General features: G+C 57.5%; 1 protein-coding gene across 1 annotated transcript; it reads right to left on the bottom strand.

Annotated features, from left to right (window-relative positions):
* Positions 1-670: 670 nt before the first annotated feature.
* On the bottom strand, positions 671-20,657 carry LOC120389022 (digestive cysteine proteinase 1-like). Its single transcript, XM_039511153.1, has 12 exons — positions 20,580-20,657; positions 18,382-18,450; positions 16,449-16,508; positions 13,872-13,964; positions 12,522-12,694; positions 10,826-11,066; positions 9,306-9,498; positions 8,432-8,625; positions 6,195-6,286; positions 5,303-5,464; positions 3,445-3,634; positions 671-1,097 (listed from the first exon to the last, which is right to left on the bottom strand). The coding sequence occupies exons 2-12, from the start codon at positions 18,443-18,445 to the stop codon at positions 910-912; spliced, it is 1,650 nt and encodes a 549-aa protein (XP_039367087.1). The 5' UTR covers positions 18,446-18,450; positions 20,580-20,657; the 3' UTR covers positions 671-909.
* Between the last annotated feature and the right edge of the window lie 1,539 nt (positions 20,658-22,196).

Raw genomic sequence — 22,196 nt, 5'->3', positions numbered from 1 at the left:
TTTTATTAAATACCGAAAGTCGGATTTAAGTGGTTCCAAGTAGAAACAGACAGAACAAAGTAAGTCACCAAGCAAAATAAAATAAAATGCGCAAATCTATGTCTAATCAAACTGAAGACAGATAATCTCACCCTCAGAGATGCCTCAGTAAGTTTTTTCCTCAGACTGGACCCCTTCCAGGCCTGGGCACAATTCTTTCCCCTGGTACAGCTCTTGTGCCAGCTCAGGTGGTAGCTAGGGGATTCCTCATGATGGCTCCTCTCCTCTCTCCCCTTTGTTCCGTTCCACCCCTCTATATATCTTTTGCGTAGGGCGGGAATCCTTTTTCCCTCTCTGGGTTCCCACCCCCTCCTCCTCAATGGAAAGACACCAGGTTAAAGATGGATTCCAGTTCAGGTGACATGATCACATGTCACTGCAAGACTTCATTGCCCACTTGCCAGCACACACCTATACAGGAAGACTTACAGGTAAAACACACCCATCTGCCGACAATTGCCCTGGTTAATGGGAGTCATCAAGATTCCAAACCACCATTAATGGCCCACATTTGGCATAGTTACAAGAGGCCCTCAGAGTTATAGTTCATATTTCTAGGTTCAGATACAAGAGTGGTACATTTATACAAATAGGATGATCACACTCAGTAGATTATAAGCTTTGTAATGACATCTTACAAGAGGCCTTCTGCATGAAGCATATTCTAGTTACATTATATGCCCTCATTAGCATATTTTTATAAAATGATATAGACTGCAATGTCACACCTAGGCCCACGCAGCATCAGGCGCTAAAGCAGCCCAGCTCGGTCCCGTCCAGAGCACAAGCAAGCACAGATAACGCGCAGGCCCGGCAGACTGCTAAGGACCAGCAGCCTGAAGCCAGCTCGCTTCCCTCTGATCCAGGAGATCAGGCCAGGACCGGGTACGTTGCCGCGGTCGCCACCCCGCAGTTGTTGTCCTGCGTGGACATGAGGATGTAGCCGTCATTACCCCAGAAGGTGGACCAGGAGTTTTTGATGAGCCAATAGCCGTCCCCTTGCAGGACCCCGTAGCCCACGGCCAGCACCGCGTGGTTCAAGCTGCTGCTGGTATTCCCTACGGCCGAGAGGAAAGGAGATTAGCAAAGGGGTTTCTCATGCTGCTCTAACCCCACTGCAGTTAGCCTCCCGGCCCTGGCATCTGGGCTCTTGCATTCCCAGGAGGCCAAAAGACAAGTCTCATGCAGAGAAACAGCCTCAGCCACAGCAGCCCTGGAGTGATCGCGAGCGAGGCCTCCCCGTGGGAGCAGATCCATGGGTACTAAGGCCCGTAGAGACCATTGCACCCATCTAGTCTGACCTCCTGCCTAACCCAGCCCAGAGCACCCCACTGAATCGTTCCTGCATCAGCTGCCACGGGTTGGGACTCTCCCGAGACGTAGCTTCCTCCCCGGTGTGACTCAAATGCCCTCCCGCAGGCAGCTTGGAGAGTCGTACAGTCAGGTCTATTCTGCATGGGGCTATGCCAAGAGGGACGGGCGGTATCAGCCGCCCGGCTAACCTAGGTCTGCCCGGGAAGTTATTTGGGGCACCTAGGATGGACTGTGATCGCCACCTGGTGGCAGAGCCTGGGCAAAGCTCTTTGCTGAGCTCTTAGCACAGGGGGCTGGCGCATTGCACTGGAAGACCCCCCACCGAGCATTGCTCCACTTATCAGGGATTCTCCAAGCCTGAGAAGGCAACACCTGTCGTTGGGGGTTGGGGAAGTGCGTGATCGGGGGCAGAAAGGAGGCAGGAATCCTGGGGGGCCAGGCCAGGGAAGCAGGGGCCCACCGTGACCGAAAGCACCGCTGTATTCCCCGCCCCCGCCCCGACACACTGTTGTGATCGTCTTTATACCAAATATGCCTTGTGAGGTCTCATGTGAAAACTAACAGCTTGCTGGTCAATAACATCACGGCGAAAAATATGCAGCAACATTCTATGTAAAGTTATGAATCCCCCCTGCAGGATGTGAACGTACGTTCAACCCCCCACAGCCCTGCCAAGGCAAGAGTTGTTAAGCATGTCAAGCCTAAACAAAGCAATGTGGGTTCACCTCCATTTACACATAAGTAGTGAACAGGGTCCTGAGGCTGGAGACACAGCAAGGCTGCATTTCAGCCTGCACAGGGGAGAAGGGGCCACCTTCACCAGCAGATCCCATGTCACCTTCTTCACTGTGTGAATAAAAGTGGCTTTGAGGGGGAAACCTCAAAAGAAGCCACTCCAGAGGGTGAGTGGATTGCAAAAACGAGGGGCGAAAACACCCCAGGGATCTCTCCCTCTCTCACACACATCTGAGACGACAAAGGAACCGACCCTTTGACTTTGGGGGAGCTCCTGACCTGAGAATTTGGTCAGCATTGTCGCTAGGAACCCGTCGTGAGGATTTTACCTTGAACTGAGCCTCGCTGGTGAAGATGTAGCTACCAGAAAGTGGTTTAGCTTTATTTCTCTCTTAACCATGTCTGACTTTCATACCTTAGCCTTGCGCTCACTCAAAACCTCCCTCTTTGTAGTTAAATAAACGTGTTTTATTTTTAAACTAAATTAATCCAGGGCTGTGTTTAAACCAAACCGTTTGGTAACTCCGGTGAAAGTAGCAAATTGTTGAATATTGACCCCTTGGGGACTGGTAATAGCTGACCCGTCCAGGAAAGGGCTGGGCAGCTCAGAACACACGTTTTGGGGAAAACCTGGGACTGGGAGTGTGTTGGGGTCACCCCGTGAGCAGTAACCCAGGCTGGTGGAAGCCAGAGCGTGGCTGACAGGCTGCCGGGCTCGGAGTAGCTGGACCAGTGCTGCAGCCGTACATGGACACTCAATCTATTTGTCAGCAGCCCTGGTTGGGAGCTACCACCCCAAAGCATTGTGAGGCGCCTCACAATGCTTTGGGGTGGTAGTTGCAGAGGTTGCAGGGCAGGGGGCAAGGGTGGGGTTGCAGGGCAGGGGGTGACGCAACCCCTCACGGGGCTGGATCGCACCCCAGAATGGGATGCCCAGCCCCGTGAGGGGTTTCTAGGATCTCAGCCGGAGTCCCTGGAAGTGATCGGGAGCCAGCCCAGGTCTGTGCTGCTTGGGCGCTCTTCATCCTGGGGAATTTCTTGCCATGCACAGAGGTGGCTCCGTAGGAACCAGCACCCCCAGGCTGGCAGCCACGTACGGCCCCTGACGATTTTCCCAATGGCACCGGGAGAGGGAGGGGGGTGCCCAAGTACAGAGAGCAACGTGACGCACCATGGCCCGTGGTGCTGGAGCCAGCAGAGAAACCCTGGCCCATGGGGGTGCACGGCCACCCTGTCTCCTGAGCAATCTGGGATCCAGAAGCCCCTGGCAAAGGATCACCAGGACACAGCCTCCTCTGCTAGCCATGCAACCTCGTCCCACCGGGAGCGCCGCGCGGCTGGCAGGGCTGGACTCACCACACTGGGGTTCGTAGTAGATGCCGTTGGAGTAAAATATGAACGACTTGGCAGAGGCGTCGATGCTGACGGCCACGGGACCGTTCTTGAAGACGGCGGCTCTCAGGGCGGCGACGTCGCCGGCCGGGACGTTGACGTAGCCCGTGATGTTGGCGAGGAGCTCAGACGAGTTGTAGTGGCAGTATCCGTTCTAGGAGGCGGGCGGGACATGGGAGTTTAACAGCGGTAGGGTTGGAGTGTCCCCGTCCAGCCAGAATGCTCACAGAGCAACCTCCAGCCACCCGCCCCACTGCGGCCAAGCCTGGATAAGAGCCAGAGGATGCCAGCTGATCCGTGACACGCCACCAGCTCAGACCCAGCCAGCCAGCAACCTCAGCCCTCTCCTGCCTGCTCAGCCCAGGGAGAACCAGCAGCAGTTCTGGCAGCTGGGCCAGCCCATTAGTGGGACACTCCACAAGGCAAGGAGAAGGGCTCGGTGCATCTGTTAAGCTCTGGCATAGGGACCAGAGCAGGGCCTGTGGTGGCAATAAGCCACGTGCTGCCAAGCCGCACGGGCAGCTTCCTGGAACGCCCTCCATGCTTAAATAGGGCACGTGGACCAATCAGAACTGACGGTGGGTGCTGCCATCGGGTCTGCGCGCACGGCACTTCCTGTGTGCTTGTTCTTCCAGGGTTTATTCATTGCAATGCTGCTGAGAGCCGCACCAGTTCCCTGGCACTCTGCAGACCTGGGTTCTAGCCTTCCGGAGCCTTACAAGTCCCCTCTCATCATTTAACGGAAACCCCTCGGGGGCCAGGCGTTGCAGAGGGGCTGTGCCGAGGGTTACAGCACTAAATGGGAACCGTGGAGAAGAAACACTCGTGGGACTCAGAGCTGAGTGGAGCAGGTAGGTTTGCTTGGATCCGAGATTTCTCTAACAGGGACGAGAATTCTGCAGCGAGGGGAGATTTCAGGATCTTCAGAAGCAATTGCCTGTCTGTCCGTTCCTCCAAGGGTTTTATACCACTGCCCATCGCTGTGGTATCGGAGCACCTTCCATGTAAAATCGAAGCCCCCGCACATTGAATAAAACTGGTTATAATGTCAAGGATCAGAGGTAGGAGAACATAGTTAGTAGGTTGCATCACGACGGCCTGGGGTACCTGGAACGTTAGCAAGACTGGCCCTGCAGCCCCCCTCTCCTCCTGCAGCCCCAGCACTGGGTGGCCCATCCACTCCACAGATACCTTCAGAATTCAGACCGCCAGTTCTGGACCACATCCTGCCCTCACTGAAATCAATGATAAATCTCCCGTTGGCTTCAGTGGTGCAGGATCCACAAGGAGCAGCAGGAAATTCAGCCACCAGGAGTCCGTTCTAGCTAGATGTTGACTGGCCTCATCGTCTGCTATCCCAGTGCCTAGCCTGGGCTCTGGTATCCGCCCAAAGGTGTGAACCTCTGCCTGACCCCGCTAACATCTAGGGTATGCTGGAGACTCATCTTAGGCCAGGGCCCTGCACGGTGCATGGAGGGATGGATTTCGCCCCGTCTGGCCGCATCAGAGCACTAGAGGCTGGCGAAAGGAAGCTCACAATATCCATTGTCTGATGTCAGGGGAGGAGCCAGGACCATGCCTAAGACTCACCAGCTGCACAATAGACACGCTGCTCCCAGGATCCCATCCCAGGCCACTTCCATCTTTGCTGGGCCCTGCACCAAGCTCTCACATCAACAGCCCCAGCCCTTCGCCAAGGGAGCCCGCAGTTCGGCTGCCGGCGGCACTTCCCCGGGGCTCTCTGCGTCGCACCCCCAAGCAGGTCGAACAAGTTCTCTCCGCGGCTCCCCTAGCAGGTGCCTAGAAGAGCAGCCCAACTCACCTGGCCCCTGTACGGCCCGTAGGCCTCGGCGCTCGGGATGCCGCCGTGCTTCCTGACCCATTTAAAGGCCCGCCAAGGGAGGCCGCCATCGCAGCCGTGGTTCCCGAAGCCCCAGGAGCAGTCGATCAGGGCTTGCTGAGACAGGGGGGTCAGCACTCCGGTCTGGGGAGGAGAGGAGGGCAGGGTCGGGCACAGAGAACTCAAACGTTAACTTCACCGTCCCCTTTACGTAAAGGCTGACACATCACTCACATCACCAAGACCACGTCCAAGGAGATACTACATCCCCCCTTCCATGCTCTCCCTCCATCCCTGGGCTGGGACACATGGACCGCGGGAGCCGTGTCTCAGGTGAGCATCATCCGGTCAGCGAAGCTGGTGCGGCCAGCCAGAACTGAACGAGCTGGGGAGCACCTGGGGCAGGACGCCAGGCAGAGTTACAGCCGTGGGGCTGAGAGCAGGGACTCTCCAGTCAGTAACTGAGACTAATCTGCTCTGGAGGCTTTCGGCAAAGGGGAGGGAGGCCGCGTCTTGTGGTTAAGGCACTGGCCGGGCTCACAGGGGGTCTGGGTTTGATGCCTGGCTCGTTGCGTGGCCCTGGAAGTCACTTCATCTCTCTGTACTCCACTTCCCCACCTGTTCCAGGGGGACAGCGATACTAACCTTCTCCTACCCTCTGCCTTGTCTCTGCAGAGCATAATCTGTCTCTGACTATGTGTGCGTACAGCTCCCAGCACAGCGGGGCCGTGATCTCAGCTGCGGCATCTCGGGGCTACCACAATACATCTGAGAGTTGAAAGACCCACAATGGGGGATGTCTTGGCTGCTCCACCCTGTGGTGTGATCCCTGCTCGTACAAGCTGCCGGTGTGACGAGGCAGCCGGGCTGTTACCTTGAGGAACAGGGCACCTTCTAATCCTCCCACAGCCGCAAAGCTCCAGCAGGAGCCGCACAGGGCCTGGTCCTTCACTGGGGTCACTGCGCCTGGGGGAGAGAATAAGAAATGAGCCCTGTGCAGTAGAGAACTCAGATCTTCCACGTTTCAGCTCTCTGATCTCCCTGGCCCCTGAACACCTGGAGTTACCAGCCAGGTGGCCTCTTTACCACGAGATGGCCGTTCTTCACCCCCCTTTTCCCTCGTCCTTCTCCCCCAGCCCCCCAGGTGCCTCGATACCCTGAAGAAATGCAGCATGAAGGGAAAACGGCAAACTTTTGGGCCATCTCGCGGGAGAGCAGAGGCCCACACACATGACTCGTGAGTCAAGAGCATGAAGGAGGAGTCCAGTTTCCACCACGCTCCTGGTACCAAGCTATCACTCGTCCTGCTGGAGTCGGGGGTTATTCTAGTGGGAGGCCAAAGTCAGAGAGGAGTCTAAGCTGGCGTCGATTACACCTTCCGGCCCCCTCGGTGAGGGAGTGACGGCTCGGGATACATCAACGCTGGAGCTGGGGGGGTCATTTCCACCTCCAGGAGACACACCCTCGCTAGCTTGGATCCAGCTAACCTGCTAAGCCAGCAGCGCCGGCGCGGTAGGACAAGCGGCAGGAGGTGCCAGCCACCCAAGAACGTACCTAGGGTCTCAGACGGGATCCGACCGGGGTGGCTAGTGCCTTCTGCCGCGACACTGCTAGCTATGCTTTGCCAGCAGGGGTTATGTCTACACCCCAGCTGGTGGGGAGCCATACCCCTACCCGCCCCCCCCACGCCACCCTGCCAGTCAGACACTGACCCACGTGCTGTGCATCCAACAGCCTATGCTGGTAACCTACATGCCAAGCGGCTGGCAGGGAGGAGGGCACAGCAGGAAAGGCAGCTAGCAGGAGGGTGTGAATTAAAGCAACCCGCCCCAGGGGCTTCCTCTCTGAATTCAGGCCGTCTCTCCCCGGCCCAGCCAGCGCTGGTTAGCCTGACGCCGTCATGGGAATGGACTGAAAGGGCCCCCCAGCCTGTCTCTGCTCCCCACCGCGCTGACCTGGGAATTCGCTCTCCTATTTCTCAGGGTTGGAGCTGGGAGCGATGCTCGACACTGCCCCCCTCTGTCGAGTTACGGGAGAACAACTTGTTCCAGGAGGAGCCCTGCACCAGGGTCGCCATCTCCAGAGCAGCCCCCAGCTGGGATGGCCCTGCGGGCACCCTGCCCTCAGCTCTTCTCTGCATCAATTGGCTCCCAGAGCCGAGCGCTGAGCACCGGCTCCCCCCTTCGTGGGCTCTGATTTACTGCCCTCAGGAGCCCTACAAGCCCCACCCCTCTTCTCCCCCGTCCTCCTCTCTGGGGCTGGGCTGGTTCAAGCCAGTTGCAGCCTACAGCAGCTTCTCCTAGCTGGGCCCCTCTTCGCTTAGCCTGGGGGTTCTCAAACTGGGGGTCGTGACCTCTCAGGGGGTCGTGAGGTTATTTAGAGGAGGGTCACGAGCTGTCAGCCTCCCCACCCCCGACCCCTGCTTTGCAGCCAGCATTTATAATGGTGTTAAATATATAAAAAGTGTTTTTCATTTCTAAGGGGGGGTCGCACTCAGAGGCTTGCTGTGTGGGAGGGGTCACCAGTACCAAAGTTTGAGAGCCACTGGCTTAGCCCTCTGCCTCCCTGGGCGGGGAGAGGTCAGCAAGCAGGCAGGCAGCCCTGCTTCCCCAAGCTGGTGTCTCTCCCGCTGGGAGACAGAGGAGGCAGCAGATGTCCTGCCTTCCTTCCCCGGGCTCATCCGGCTGCGAGAGGGGAGCCCTGCCCATGTCCTTCCTTCCCTCCAAGGCTCCGGGTCCTGGGCCCGTAAGGAGACAGACTATCCCCTGGGACCATCTTCCTCTCCTCCAGCACCTGCCTCGGCCTTTCCCTAGGGCTTCATCCACCCAAGGGGTCCCCCGAACCCTAGAGGGACACGCCCCGGAAGAGGGCCCGACTGACCCCTAGCCCTTTAAAGGGGACAGTCCCCCTCTCCCATTCAGGCCCCAGCTAACAGGATGGCAGCTGAAAGGTGGGTATGAAGCAGGGAACCGCCCCAGGCTCTGGCAGGCCTACGGGCTGCGTTTCAGCATTGCCTGGGGACTGCGGGAGAACAAGGACTTTGCAGCCAGCCGGGGAGTGAAGCAGCCCCGGGGATGTGTGCACAATGCTGAGGCAGGTGGCCTTCCTCACCGTACAGCCTCCAGTCCAGGTTCTCGGGCAGGATGATGCCAGCGTACGGTGCCAGTGGGAACGGCTGCCCGTTGTGGGGAGTTGGGTCCTGCAGCCGCCCCCGCAGCACGGCCATCTCCTCCGGGGTGCGGTCGGCCAGGTGGTTCAGCGCCAGCTTGTAGGGCAGGTTGGCCCGATTCTTGGAGTGGACGTACCTGGGAGGGGACGGATGATGTGAAGAGAGGGGGAGCCGGGCAGCTCTGGCTGGTGGGCAGCCCTGGTGGACCCGGGCACAGCCCTGCAGCAGCCCCTCACACACATGCACTCAAATAACCGCAGTTTGGTGTTAGGTCAAGTGACAGCTGGAGCACAGAGCAGTCATCTCCCAGGACATGCATCTCCTCCCCGCTCCCTACGAAGCCAACAGCTGGTTGATGGCTGGAGACTCAGGGCCTGATTCGCATTTCCGCCCCATTTACACTGCCAGAAGGGTGAACGGGGGGAGCCTCCATTCTAGTTAGGAGTGGGGAGCACGGGGGGCCCAGCTGTCTCTGGCCTTCTCAGTTCTCTCTGAGTTCTCAGAAGAAGCGACGCAGGGCAGAGGGGTGGAGTCCCGGAGAGTCGTCTTCTAACCCATCAAGGGCCGGGAGCAAGACGAGGTTTCACGCGCTGGCATCGGCCCAACACTGACATTATGGGAAGGGGCCAGGATCAAATTCATCCCGTGTCGCTCGGGGCTGGCCTGACTCTTTGGCACATCCAGGCCGGGTCAGAGGAACGAGGCTAATCTGGGATGATGCATTCCCCACCCCCACCATTCCCCGCCCCCTCCCTGAAAACCAGCCCAGCAGTCCAGGAGCCCGACCGCCTCGCCCCGACATCCGAGCTCCCGCACCTCATGTTGTGAATGAAGGTTTGTGCCCTGCGCTCCAGCTCCTTCTCGCTGCCGTACTCCTTCCTGTACTCCCGCCGGTAGTGATGGAAAAGCTGACGGCCTCGATCCGCCTGCCTGTCCACGAAATCCCACATGGGGTTGGCGAGGATACGATGCTCCACTCCGTCTCCTGGAGGAAACTCACACTCCATGCCTAGGACAGAGCCGGAGGTTACGGCACATGCCAGAAAGCCATTGCTCACAGACACCCACCAGCAATCCCCAGTCTCTGTACCACCCCCTGCTTGCAATATCTCAGATCCCACAACCCAGCTGCGTCTTCACCAGGCCCCATAGCTTCATGCCACACCCCAGGATCCATCCCCAAGAAACACTGCGCCCCCAACGCCATGCACTGGTGTCTGATGAAGGCGAGGACCCTACCCTGCTAGCACAGTTTGGAAGGGAATGAAGGCTCCCAAGCACATGGGTGAGGGAGCCCTGCCCCGTTTCCCGCTGTAGTTTTTGCTAGCCAGGCTGTATCCCCTGGGACAGGCACAGCACCGGCCTGCCCACCAGAGCCTTCGTGGCAGGGCTAGGACATTGGCAGCTGGGCGAAACACGTGCCTGTCAGAGCTGGGAATGAGAATAGCTGCATATTCGAGCCAGCGGCTGCTTTACAGGTGCAGCTCTGGGCCAAGAATGCATGGAGCGCCGCACGTCAGCCTGAAACAAACCCTTCGTTCCCTGCCCAGAACGAGCTCCACCAGAGAAGCGCCGCAGCGTGCCAGCTTTGGTCCGTGAGGACCGGTTCAGCCAATGCATCTGCAGGGGGTCAACAAGGCACCGGGCCCCCTCTGTACCAGGGCTCCTGGACATGCCAGTGTGAAGATTACTGCTCATCGGTGTGAATCCGGATCCCCCTGCCTTTATCTGAGCACTGCCTGGGCCACATTTCAGGGTCTGCTTAACAGGAAACCTCCATCCGCTCTTGCCCCAACACCCAGGGCCAAACCGGCACAAATCCAGAGTGACACCATCGTTCTAGTAGGACTCATCTGATCTCTGGGGTAAATGGACACAGCCCCGGATCAGGGGCCCGCCCTGCTCCCACCCAGCTGGCAGGGCATAGCTGCATGGGGAAGTGTTGGGCTGAATGGCTCCTCTGGGGGGCTGGATCTGCTGGGGCACATGCCGTGAAAGGATTAACCAGCCGTATGTTTCCACGTCTCGGATCAATGCAAACACGCGGAGATTTAGCAGCAGCCAACAGGATCGCGTGGAGACTTGGCCACTCCTGACGGACTCACTGCACTGCGATGGTTTCCCTTGGCCTGCAGGAGTGACGCGAGTGGGCTCTCGTTCCCACCTCAGCTCCTGCCCATGTTTTATGGCTTCGTCTGGCAGCCTCCTGGCTCGGAGATCCCAGCACTGGGTCCCCACCGGACTCGGGTCACGTACCTCCCTGCTCAGGCTCAGGAGCTCCAGGGACAGCTAAGCATTTCCCCAGCTCGGAGGGCGGAGGGGGAACTGCCACTCACCGCTTGGGAGGTCCAAGACCTTGGCCGGGTAGCTGCGGGTGAAGTTGCTGTAGTCGATCTCGTACTTGTCGTAGTGGGAGCCCAGCAGGCTGTTGAAGCCCCGCATCTCATAGTGGACGGGCACGGGGCCGTCAGCGGAGCTGGCCACCCACAGGGTGTAAACGTTCTTCTTCTGGCCCCAGTAGGACACGTTCTGCCACACGGTGCAGAGCTGCCCTTTGTAGGACTCCTCCCGCACAGGCTGGGGAGGCACCAAGGGGAGGTGACATTAGAGTCGCGTTTCTCAGACTGGGGGTCCTGACCCCAAAGAGGGTCACAAGGCTATTGTAGGGAGGGGTCACGAGATCACAAAAAATACTGCGATCGCCTTTAGATCCTTTGCTAGGGTTCCCAGCTAGAGGACACTGCTGGGGAAAGGGGGAGCAGGTGGGGGAGGGTGGATACCGCAGCTGCAGCTCTCCAGCCGCCCAGCTCTGAAGGCAGCGCTGCCGCCAGCAGCAGCAGCAGCGCAGAAGGAAGAGTGGCAATACCAAACCATGCCACCCTTCCTTCTGTGCTGCTGCTGGCCGCGGCGCTGCCTTCAGAGCTGGGCGGCTGGCCAACCAGCCACCGCTCTCCAGCTGCCCAGCGCCGAAGGCAGCGCAGAAGGAAGGATGGCAAAACCAAAGCTGACATTTGTTCCTATTTCAAAAATGAAAACTGAATGTGCAGGACGATTTCAGGACCTGCCTCAGTTTCCTGGAGCCGCAAGTGAAAAAACGGTGTGCTTCCAAACAGCAGCACCTCTTGCAGTAAATGTCCAGATACTTGTTTGTATATAGCTGTGTATAAAGCCACAATCCTTGGACAATGTTATGATAACTGCCCCCAGTCACTGGAAAAGGCTCCCAGCTCCCCAAGCTGTAGCCTGTTTATTTTCTTTCAGAAAACGTGTTTCTTAAATGTCCCCGTATTTATTCCCCAAAACTCCAGCTTTATGCTTTTTGAAAGGCTTCAGTGCTGGGCGCCTGACATACAGAACTCTGGCTGCAACCGGACACGGTGCACGGCTCTGCCAATGCACCTCCCGACCTGCCCGACCTGCAGCAGTTCTAGCCCTGGCGCCAACAGGGAGCCGCCAGCCCTGCCCATTTGTGGGATGGACGTTACAAATGCACAGCCCGCTGTGCCCTCGGCTTCCAGGCCAGGCGGAACCGACCCTCCAGAGAGTGGCTAGCGTGGGTGGAATTTTATTTCACCAGCAGCTGTGGCGCTTGGGGGACTGCGGTTCAGTCTCTCCCCCCTGCCCCTGATTCGGGGCCATGCATTCCCTAAAGGAGCGGCAGCAGCAACTGAGAAGCTGCTTTCCACCCAGGTGCGCTAGGGGAATGCCAGGCGTCAGCCCCTCCACGCCTCTCCCTCCAGGCAGGACCACGGCAAAGGATACTGGGAGCGCTGGAGTGACCAGATCCAGGCTTGTCCCCTGCCCCAGGAAATGGACACAGGAGAGGAGCGCATATGGGGGGTGGCTGGGCTCCTCGTTCAGACTTACCCGGGTCTAGCGGGCTTTGGGGAGACTCCATTTCCTACAAGATGCCTTGGCAGGGTAGGGAGTGCCCAGCTAAACCAGCAAGCCACCCAGGCCAAAGGAATCCGTTCGCTGTGAACCAAAGACCTGACCTACTGGCGTTTCCTCCTGCCTTTCGCCAGGCCTCACCTTGAAGGCGTCCAGCTTGGGGAAGATGCTCTGTGGATAGACGCGCTTCCCAGGGCGGCCGCTGATCCGGAAGCACTTCCGGACGTTCAGCTCCAGCTCCGTGGTCTCTGGGGTGATCTTGTAGAGGGCACCAAACGGCCTCTCTGCCCCATACTGGAAGGTGACCACTTGCCCTAGGAGGCAGGGAAGAGATGCGGGAAGGGCAAGACATTTCATGGGCCCAGCCTCAGGCGAGGGAAGGGGAGAAACCGCTGGGGTCTCAGCCTCTCCCTGGGAAGGCTGAGAAGGGGGAACGGGACCGAAGGTCTAACTCAAGCTGAGAAGCGTCACTGTCCGTAGCTTTTCAGACCCACCTGGGGCAGATCCCAGGGAGGTGGGAGAGCAGCCCTCGGAGCTGGTGTGACGCTGAACTCCCTGCAGCCAGTCCGTAGCCGGCACCCGGCCATGCCAGGCCAAACAGCCGAGGGAACGCGATGGCCTAGCGAGGGCTGAGCACCAGGCCATGGAGAGCTGGGTGTTTCCCTGCCAGAGAGCGGACCTAGCGCCTCCCCACGGCTACTCCTGTTCTGCAGCAAGAGGGGAAAGTTAGGAGGGGAGATGACTGACTGGGAGCAGCAGAAGTGCTCTAAAAGTGTGGAGGGGGGGGAGGGGGGCATAGGCGTCTGAACCATGGCCCTGACCCCCCACCACCCTCCAAGGCCCCACCCCCGCACCGCCCATTCTCCTTCTGAGGCCCCGTTCCTGTACCACCTCTTCCCCCCCCCACACCCCGCTTCTTCCTTTTTGCCCCTTCCCCCTTATGGCCAGTAAAAAGGGGGAGGGGCATGGCCCCGTGCTCCCCCCTCCCCCGGTCTGGTGCCCCTGCGACTGACCCACATGGAGCAACTTACAGCCCTGTAGCACCTAGCGTGCCTTGCACCCGCTCCAGCTCACGCCCATTTGCAGAGGTGGAGCATGCACCCCCCCGCCTTGCACTCGGCCCTCTGCATGGGGGGGGGCTCCTGCTCACCCCCCGAGGGGGCCAGGAGACAGAGGAGCCAAGGGAACGCCGAGCAGGGCCCCTCTCCACTAGCCCATTCCTTCCCCCACTGCTCCGAGGCTCCTCCGACCCCAAGCGCAGCGAAGTAAACGGACGGGCTCCCGCTGGGCTCCGGATCAGGCCCCAAGTCCAGCAAGTCGCTCCCCTCGTTTGTGGATTGGGATGCAGGGGCACCTCAGGCTGGGGGGGGGCGGTTCCTGGGGCTCATTTGCAGCATTCAATACGTCACCTATGAATTTGGCCCCAACGGTGGGACCTGGCCCTGCCACCTGGTGAGGAGCAGAGAGACACCAGGTGCCCAGCACACCTACCCTGGTAGTACTGGATCCGGCTCTTCGCTCCTGTCAGGTTGTACCAGGCTTCAAAGGGCTCCTGGATTTCAGCGAACGGCAGGTTGATAACCCCTGCAGGCCGCCAGAACAGGAGCTGGGTTAGCCCGACTCTGGACGAGGCCCAGTCTCTAGTGTGGACACATTGTACAGATACAGGATGGGCTCAGACGTGCCCGATTCAAGCCATATGCGGTGCCGGGCTCTGGGCACACCCAGGGTACCGGGGCCAGCTCCCCGTAATGGAAGTTAACCCAGGTCAGAATTCCCATTCTGTGCCATTTCACACCCAGAGGAGTCCGGCCTGCGTCAACGAGAGCTCCCAGAGACGCAGATTTGTGAGCCCAGCTGCTCCCTGTGCCCTGAGCTACGGCTCGAGACCCAGACAGCTCCATGCGTCCCCCTCGGAAAATGCTTTGTAACACCACAGCGAAAGCAGCCACCGAGCAGCCTGGCCTAACGGAGAGGAAATTAGGCGAAGCCACTTCACTCTCCGCGGCACTGCCGCTCCCTCCCATCCCAGAGCCTCTGGCCAGGAAGATCCCTGGTGGAGATTCCCTCCTTGAGCTTTCCAGAGGCCGGGTTGTGTCAGTGACCCTGTTCGGACTCTGGCCAATTGGTGCCTGCATCACAGAGAACGGACAAAGGGGAAGTTTTACTCAGGCCAGCTACAATGTTAATTTAATGAGCGATCCAGAGCCAGAGTGGCGCAAAGGGATCCGAAAGCTGCCCCCCAAGGAGGAGCTGAGGATTCCCTGGGTGAGGGGGAACCCTGGCCTGGCAGCCCCTCCTGGCTCCGCCACCCCCCATTCAGGCACAGGGCTGGTTGGGAGCAGGGAGAGAATGGGGGTAGAGCATGCCGCACTCGCTGATTTCTGGTGGATGGGAGACAGTTCTAGCTGATGAAAGTCACAGCAGCCACAGGGCTGCTCTAACTTGCACGGGGGGCTAATTCATCCCCCAGCTGGCTTAGAGTACGTGTACACACGCCAGCTTCGATCGGGCGCGTGTACTGAAAACAGCAGGGTCACTGCGGCAGCTGCAGGGCACTGCAGGGCACTGGGCCATCCTGGCCAGGATCCTAGGTACGCGAGGCTAAGGTCGAGATAAAGCCCCTTTTCTGGCTCTTTTGGAACAAGGAGCCAGCAAGCAGAGCCCAGCTGCGCCTCGGACTGTGCAAACCACAGAACCAGCCTCTGGTCTCCTAGAGGCTCCAGCGGCTTACGGGGCTGCTTTTCTGAATCTCTCCCCCGTGTTCCTTCCCATTCTCTGCACTGATTGTATTTTTCCTCGACACTGGGCGTGTGGCCTAGCGCCTGGGGAATACCCCTGGAGCGCCAGTCTCACCCAGGAGCCTAGACCGGGCGTACTGAACAGCGCCGGGTACGTTCCCATTCCCGGGAAGTGTTTTAAATGAACTTCCCAGTAATTGTAATATACAGTAATTGCCTCCCTCTAACAGGGAGGCAGCGTGGCCTAATGGCTTAAGCATGGGAGTGGGACTCAGGAGACCTGGCTTCTATTCCCGGCTGTGCCACTGGCCTGATGGGTGACCTTGGGCAAATCATGCCCCCTCTGTGCCTCAGTTTCCCCATCTGTCAGATGGGGATAATGATCCTGATTCTCCTTTGTAAAGCACTTTGAGGTCTGATGATGGGTGTGAGGCGCTAGCTAGACAGGCCAGTCCTGCCATCACCTGTAGCTAGGGTGACCCCAGCAAATGTGAAAAATCGGGACGGGGGTGGGGGGTAATAGGCGCCTATATAAGACAAAGCCCCAAATATCGGGACATCTGGTCACCCTACCTGTAGCTATTGCTTAGGCTGATGGTCACGTGGGAATGACAGACTCATTAAGACAGTCCCTGCCCTGCAGTGGAGGAGTTGGGGACTCACTCAGGGGCCAGACCCTTGCATCCGAGGGGCTCTGTGTGGGCACCTGGGTCTGGCGGCACAGACCCAGCTGTGTGCCTGAAGCCCCAGAGCTCAGCGTTGCAAACACAGCGAGCGGCCCCCATCGGGGACTCAGGCGTGAGAGGCACTGGAGACAGAGCCGGCAGAGGGTTGGTTTGTTAACTTGCTGGCTAGGGATGAGGTTCTCCTGCGTCCATTCCCTTTGGCCAGGGAGTGCTGCCGGATCTGGGGGGAGGGGAGATTGCTGGAGGACACTAGCTGTGTTTATAAGGGGTGTTTTCAATCTCTCTGGGTAACATTAAGGCCTGTTGGGCTCCAAGCCATGGGGCCTGCACATTTCTGGCACTATACAAACCATCACCTCTGGGGCTCAATTTCCCCATCTGCTAAATGGGGACAAGCCTGGCTGCCTACTTACCAGAGCAGCTGAGCAGTTTAATTCAGCAAGTGCAGCACCTTACAGTCCCTGGATCAGAGATGCCAGATCAGGGCTCGGGATTATCCTGAGTGTTTCCTACCAGAGGCCAGGGCAGCGCTGTTTCCGTGGTCGAGGCGTCACCACGAGGTGCACACACCACAGCCGTCTGCCGGAGGGAGAGCAGGCTGCGATACAGAGCCCGACCCACAGAGTACCTGGCCCGCTCACCTGAGACGTGGTAGATGTTGCCAAAATCAGGGACCGCCCATCCGGCTGTACACCCGGCTCCTGTAAAACAACACTCAGCTGATTTCTCGGCATTGGACATTTCCCTCCCCAAACCCAGCCAAAGAGGCTAGGAGACAGGGAACCTTTCTAGACTAGAGCTCATTGCAATCAGCTACCTAGAGTTCAGTGAGGCTCTTAAGGAAGAGCTGGTTTTTAATCACATAATCCTACGGAAATCCCACTGAGGTTAGTCGGGTGCTTAATGTCTGGCATGTGCTTAAACGCATCGGCCCTACCAGGAATGAGGAAGAGAAGTTGTGCCAACCCAAGATGGGTTGGGTTACACTCAGAGCCCTTTGTTATCAGCATTTGCGGATCTTCCCCCTAAAACTCCCATGGTTTTGAAAAAAGCCACAATTCGGGTTCTACTGATTTTTGCCCAAATTTTGGCTTTTGGGGGACCAGGGAATTTTTTGCTGAGGAAGTAGCTGGGGCCACGCTGAAGGGCCGACAGAGTCAGGAGAGGACACATCCCCTGCTGGCGCCTTCAGCCCAGCCCCTCACCACAGAGCCCTGTCTGCTTCCCCTGTCAGGATCCTTCAACGCAGCCCCCCCATCCCCTTCCTCTGCACATTGGGGGAGCGAGACAGGCTGGCAGTTGTCCAACTGCTACATCATGAGTAACTCCAACCCCAGCTCCCACCCCCATCAGTACCGAGCATCCCCGCCCCCCACCTCCTGCCCACCCTTTTCAATTTTTCACCAATTTTCACCCATTATTTAAATTTAGGAATAAACACTCCCAGGCGATTTCAAACCAAATACATCCAGAAAACGAGGGGCTCAGGGATACCCCCCTGTGATGAAGTGGGACTGTTCTTAATGTTTCCTCTGAATACTATGTGGGTGCCTCAGTTTCCCCTATGCATGTCTTAAGTCTCTAGGGGGTGAGAGTGTTGCAGAGCAAAAGGCCAGTGCACATAAATGGCCAACACTCTGTCTCCTGGCAACTAATGGCCGGGGCCCTTCCCCCAGCAAGGAGATGCTAAAGGTGTCGGAGAACAAAGGAATCAGGTGACCTCCTGGCCCGGGAAAGGAACAAAGCCCAGAGGAGGAGGGGCTGGAGGGTGAGTCAGTTGGGAGCTGGCTGGGGACGAGGAGTGAAGTGCAGACGGGGTTGTCTGGCTCGCTGCCCCCCAGGATGCACCTGGCTGAGGGGTCCTGTTCTCTGTACCTACAAGCTCTGTTTTAGACCATGTTCCTGTCATCTAATAAACCTCTGTTTTACTGGCTGGCTGAGAGTCACGTCTGACTGCGAAGTGGGGGTGCAGGACCCTCTGGCTTCCCCAGGACCCCGCCTGGGCGGACTCGCTGTGGGAAGCGCACGGAGGGGCAGAGGATGCTGAATGCTCCGAGGTCAGACCCAGGAAGGTGGAAGCTGTGTGAGCTTCTTGCCCTGCAGACAGTCTGCTCCAAGGGAGAGGAGGCTCCCCAAAGTCCTGACTGGCTTTGTGGGGAGCAGGTCCAGAGCATTGCCCGGGGACTCCGTGACACCCCCGTAAACCCATCTCAGCTCCTGGGCTAGCATCACACCATTGTGGGTGCAGCAACACAGATCTGGCACGGGTAGCACTCTGCAGTGCGGACGCTCCGCGCGGGCGAGGCTAGTCCAGAATAACTCTGCAATAACAAGAGGGGTGATCTTAACTGGGGTAAAAGAGCAGTGCGGACACAGCCGCTCGGGTTTCAACTCAAGTTCAAGTCCAGGTTGACCTAGCGGCTTTCACTGGAGCTGCTAACCCGAGCGGCTGCTATTTTAACCCGACTTAGCGCAGCCCCGTTAAGAACACGCCTTTCGTTTTGCAGTGAAGACCGGCTCGGAGGTGCTCTGAGGACGGCAGGTGTGTGCGTGCACGTGTGTGCGAATACTCACCGCTCAAAAAGCAAAAGGCAGGCAACAGAAGAGAGGCCATTTTCTTCCAGAAGAGAGTTTCCATCGGGTCTGGGAGTGGGAAAAAGGGCCAGGAATTAATCCTATGAATCATCTCTCTGGGGAAGCGCATCTGGTCCCTGCATTTCCATCGGCATCTGGCCACAGGATCTGCTGCATCTTCTCTAGCTGGCATCAGGACCAGGTATTCTACGCCTAGGACCCTTTGTAAAGCATTTTCTAAGCCAGGAAGAGAACACAGCTCAGCGGACTTGCCTGACAGAGCAAGGAGCGGTTGCATTTCCATCCCAGCATGCTTTGCAGGCCGCTTGTGCATGGTTATGCCCTCACGGATGAAATGCAGCCACCTCTGGGGCGGGGCATGCCGGCTGCTTGACAGCTTATAGCAACATGGATGGCAGTTTCAGGGCAGAACCAGAGGAAGGATCCTGTGTGGAGCTGACATTGCCAGCGGATTTAGGGAGGCGGAAGGGAATTAACCACATTGGGATGTAACTGGGACTCTAGGGACATCCTGACTGCTTGGGAAAGAGCCACCAGGGTATGACAGCCACAAGGGGGCAGTGTCCTCATCGAACCAGCCAAGTACCACACATAAGGGGAGAGCACCCCCTACTGAGCCCCCTGCCCTGCTCGCTTCAGCACAGCGCCCCCTAGCGCCATGCTGGGGCATTGGGGCCACTCTGCCTGCAAGGGGAGGACCCCATCCCGAGCTCCTGTCCCCACTCCCCTCCCCCTAGTGCCACATTGGGACAAACACAGACTGTGAGTGGAAATCGCGCCCCCCTGAGCCCCCATCCCACTCTCTGCCCCCTAAGGCCCGTTCTACGCTAGGACCACTCTGACAGTGGCAATTCCCAGCTCCTCCGGAAGAGCCTGATGGCCGCGGGGATGTCTCATTTGGGGTGACTCGCGCTTTATTCTGTCACGGACAAGCCACAGAAACCCAGCGCTTCACTTGAGTATGGCATTCGTAAATAATGCAGTAATTAGTCATTTACATTTTTATCTCATTCAATCATACGGTTTGATGAAATGTCCAGAAATGTTCTCCTACGCGGCTGCATTTGTAAATCGTTTGGGCCTGTGACTAAGGAACTGGGAGCCACGAATAAGGAGCTGGTACCACGAAAGAAGAGCTGGTACCACGGATAAGGAACTGGGAATAAAGACCCGTCTTCAGCTCCTTTTGCACCCATAACCAGATTGTTTATCTGGGTCTCTTCTCTGTCTCTACTTCCGTCCACACCCTGATTACAGCCAGTGAGCCAATATCTGGTGTAATCACACCATTCTGAGCACATCATTTCAGGGCAATGGGGAACTAGCCAGCAAGGCTCTGATGGCCACGGTATGTCTGAAAATAAATTTCCCCTCCCAAATCCATGAATAGAACCCAGGAGTCCTGATTCCCTGCTCCTACAGACAAGGCTAGATCCCAAGGGTCCTGACTCCTGACCCCCACCCCTCTCCTAGAACAAGGAAAAGAACCCAGGAGTCCTGACTCCCAGATCCCTCTGCTCTAATTAAAACGCCATGCTCCCTCTCTACACAGTCATTTAATCAAACATGTTCTGAATCTATCCTATAGGACCTCATATCACTTGACAACTTCCTATTGGTTGATCATTTCAATCAGTAGAGAACAGCAGCCAGCTCAGGGGTGGGGCGCGCCAGCTGGTTACCTGCTCAGAAAGCTGTTCCCCTGCAGTTTTCAGTCCCCATACCCATAATTTACACTGGGATTCTTTTGGGCAGAGGCTGTCTCATGCTGTATTTGGGAATCCCGCAGTGTCTTATCACTGCTAGCACAAGTTACTATGAGACAGCGTGGTCCCGTGGCTAAAACACTGCACTGGGACTCACGGCTCCTGGATCTGCCCTAGAGAGTGGACACATTGTGTCCCCGCTCTGTGCCTCAGTTTCCCCTTATGTCTACTTCGATTTTAAGCTCTTTAGGGTAGGGACCTTCTCTCACTGTGTGTCTGGTCAGAGCCTGGCAAAACAGGGCCCTGGTCTCAGATGGGGCAGGGACTGGCACAATGGGGCCCTGATCTCAGTCGGAGCTGCACGAACAATAACTTAGCACCATTTCACCTACTTCTGGTGATTTAAAGAATCAAAGAATCATTGTCCCCAGACATGGTTTTTGCCCCCAAATAAAGACGAGTGGCTCTTACCTGGGCCCTGGGTCTGGGTTAGCAGTTGGGAACGCGGTCTGATCCCACCGCTGACACTAACCAGCGGGACAGTGCGGTTCAGACAGATAACAAGTAATCATATTCGTCTATATCTGTGGCAATAGCCTCAGCACTGTGAGTGGCTGGTGGCTCAGGAGAGGAAAGGGAACCATGATAGAAACTTCCGGGCTTTTAACAGCAACGTACTTGCTGTTTAGATGGCAATAAGATTCAATGGTTAGAATGACTGGGAGTCAGGATTCCTGAGTTTCATGCCCATTTCCAGGAGGGGGGAAGTCTAGTGGGTTAGAGTGGGGGTGCTGGGAGTCAGGACTCCTGGGTTCTATCACAGCTCAGAGAGGGGAGTGGGGTGGAGCGGGGGGAAGCTGGGAGTTACGACTCCCTCATTCTCTCTTGTTCTGCCACTTTTCTCCATCCGCACCGGGGGACAGGAACCCTCCTCTCCCCTGGGGAGGTTTAGAAGCTCAGATGCTTTGAGATCCCAGCTGGATGGTGCTAAAACTACCCATCCTCTGGGATAATAATATTTCCTAGAGCCAACTGACAATTTTTCAAGCAAATTTCAACCCAGGAGTCCTGACTCCCAGACCCCCCTGCTCTAACCTTTACACCTTATGCCCATCCCAGAGCCAGAAAGAAAACCCACAAACGCTAGCTGCAGCCCCCCTGTTCCAACTACCAGACGAGCTGTGTGTAGACACAGAGCTCACCAAGCTCACCTCACCGAGGGCTGGGGTTGGCCATCCCTGTATCTATCCAGCCGGCATCTCAGCGCCACGCCATGGTCCTGCCGGGACGGGGATATTCACAGTTTGGTGTCCCCAGCCTGGTGCGAGGTTTGCTCTGGGTTCCATGTGCCATTTCAGTCATACTAGGAGGCACCTGGGCCCCACGGAGCAGGTGAAGAGAGGTCCTGGTTCCTGTCCTATGAGAGGATCCCCATGTGGATGGGCTGTGAAGACAGGAGGAATCTGGAGTCATTTAACCCTGCCGGGACCCCAGGGGAGAAGCAATCTCAGGAACCTGAAGCCTGGCTGCCAAGGCTGGAGCAGGCCCCAGGATGCTGAGTGCCTCCCAGCCTGTGTGTTTGCCTGGCCCTGGGGAATGAGGTCTCATGGGAAACTAAGGGGAGCAGCTAATGTTACTTAGAGACCCCGCGGAAGAGCTGGGAATGCCCAGAGGGACTCAGACGCCACGTGTGGGGCTGGGGGAAACATTGGAGCAGGGCTTAGACGCTTAGAGTCCCATCAATCTGATTACCCTCTTGCCTGCTTCTTTACAGTATGACTCGGGAGGGTCAGATGCTTTGCTCCCAGCACTTCTTCAGCAGAGGCAACGGGTTCGAGAGCCTGCCAGTAGCCAGGAACCTGACAAAAACACCTAGAGGTTCTGACCCACGAGTGCTCCCCTGCTCTAACCACCGGACCCCATTTCTCTCTTAGACAACAGGGCAAAAATGGGGGGGCACTGCCCCCTTCTGGAGAGATAGATAGAGAGAGAGAGAGAGAGAGAGAGAGAGAGTGTGTGTGTTGCACCTTCTCTAAGGTGATTCAAGTGTCCTGCACTGAACCGACCATGCTGGAAAGGAGCTGGTCC

The sequence above is a fragment of the Mauremys reevesii genome, linkage group 23, assembly GCF_016161935.1.
Source record: "Mauremys reevesii isolate NIE-2019 linkage group 23, ASM1616193v1, whole genome shotgun sequence".
NCBI classification, from domain to species: domain Eukaryota; kingdom Metazoa; phylum Chordata; order Testudines; family Geoemydidae; genus Mauremys; species Mauremys reevesii.
The sequence above is the reverse complement of the archived record's forward strand: the minus strand, read 5'-3'. Positions and strand labels throughout refer to the sequence as shown.

What these genes read in the sequence shown, in the direction of transcription:
- LOC120389022 (XM_039511153.1), bottom strand. Translation starts at nt 18,445, where the DNA reads ATGGAAACTCTCTTCTGGAAGAAAATGGCCTCTCTTCTGTTGCCTGCC. An exon ending in CCGGATCCAGTACTACCAGG is followed by an intron (nt 12,695 to 13,871) that starts GTAGGTGTGCTG and finishes CCTGCCTCCTAG; the next exon opens with GGCAAGTGGTCACCTTCCAG. An exon ending in CCAAGCTGGACGCCTTCAAG is followed by an intron (nt 11,067 to 12,521) that starts GTGAGGCCTGGC and finishes GTGCCTCCCCAG; the next exon opens with CCTGTGCGGGAGGAGTCCTA.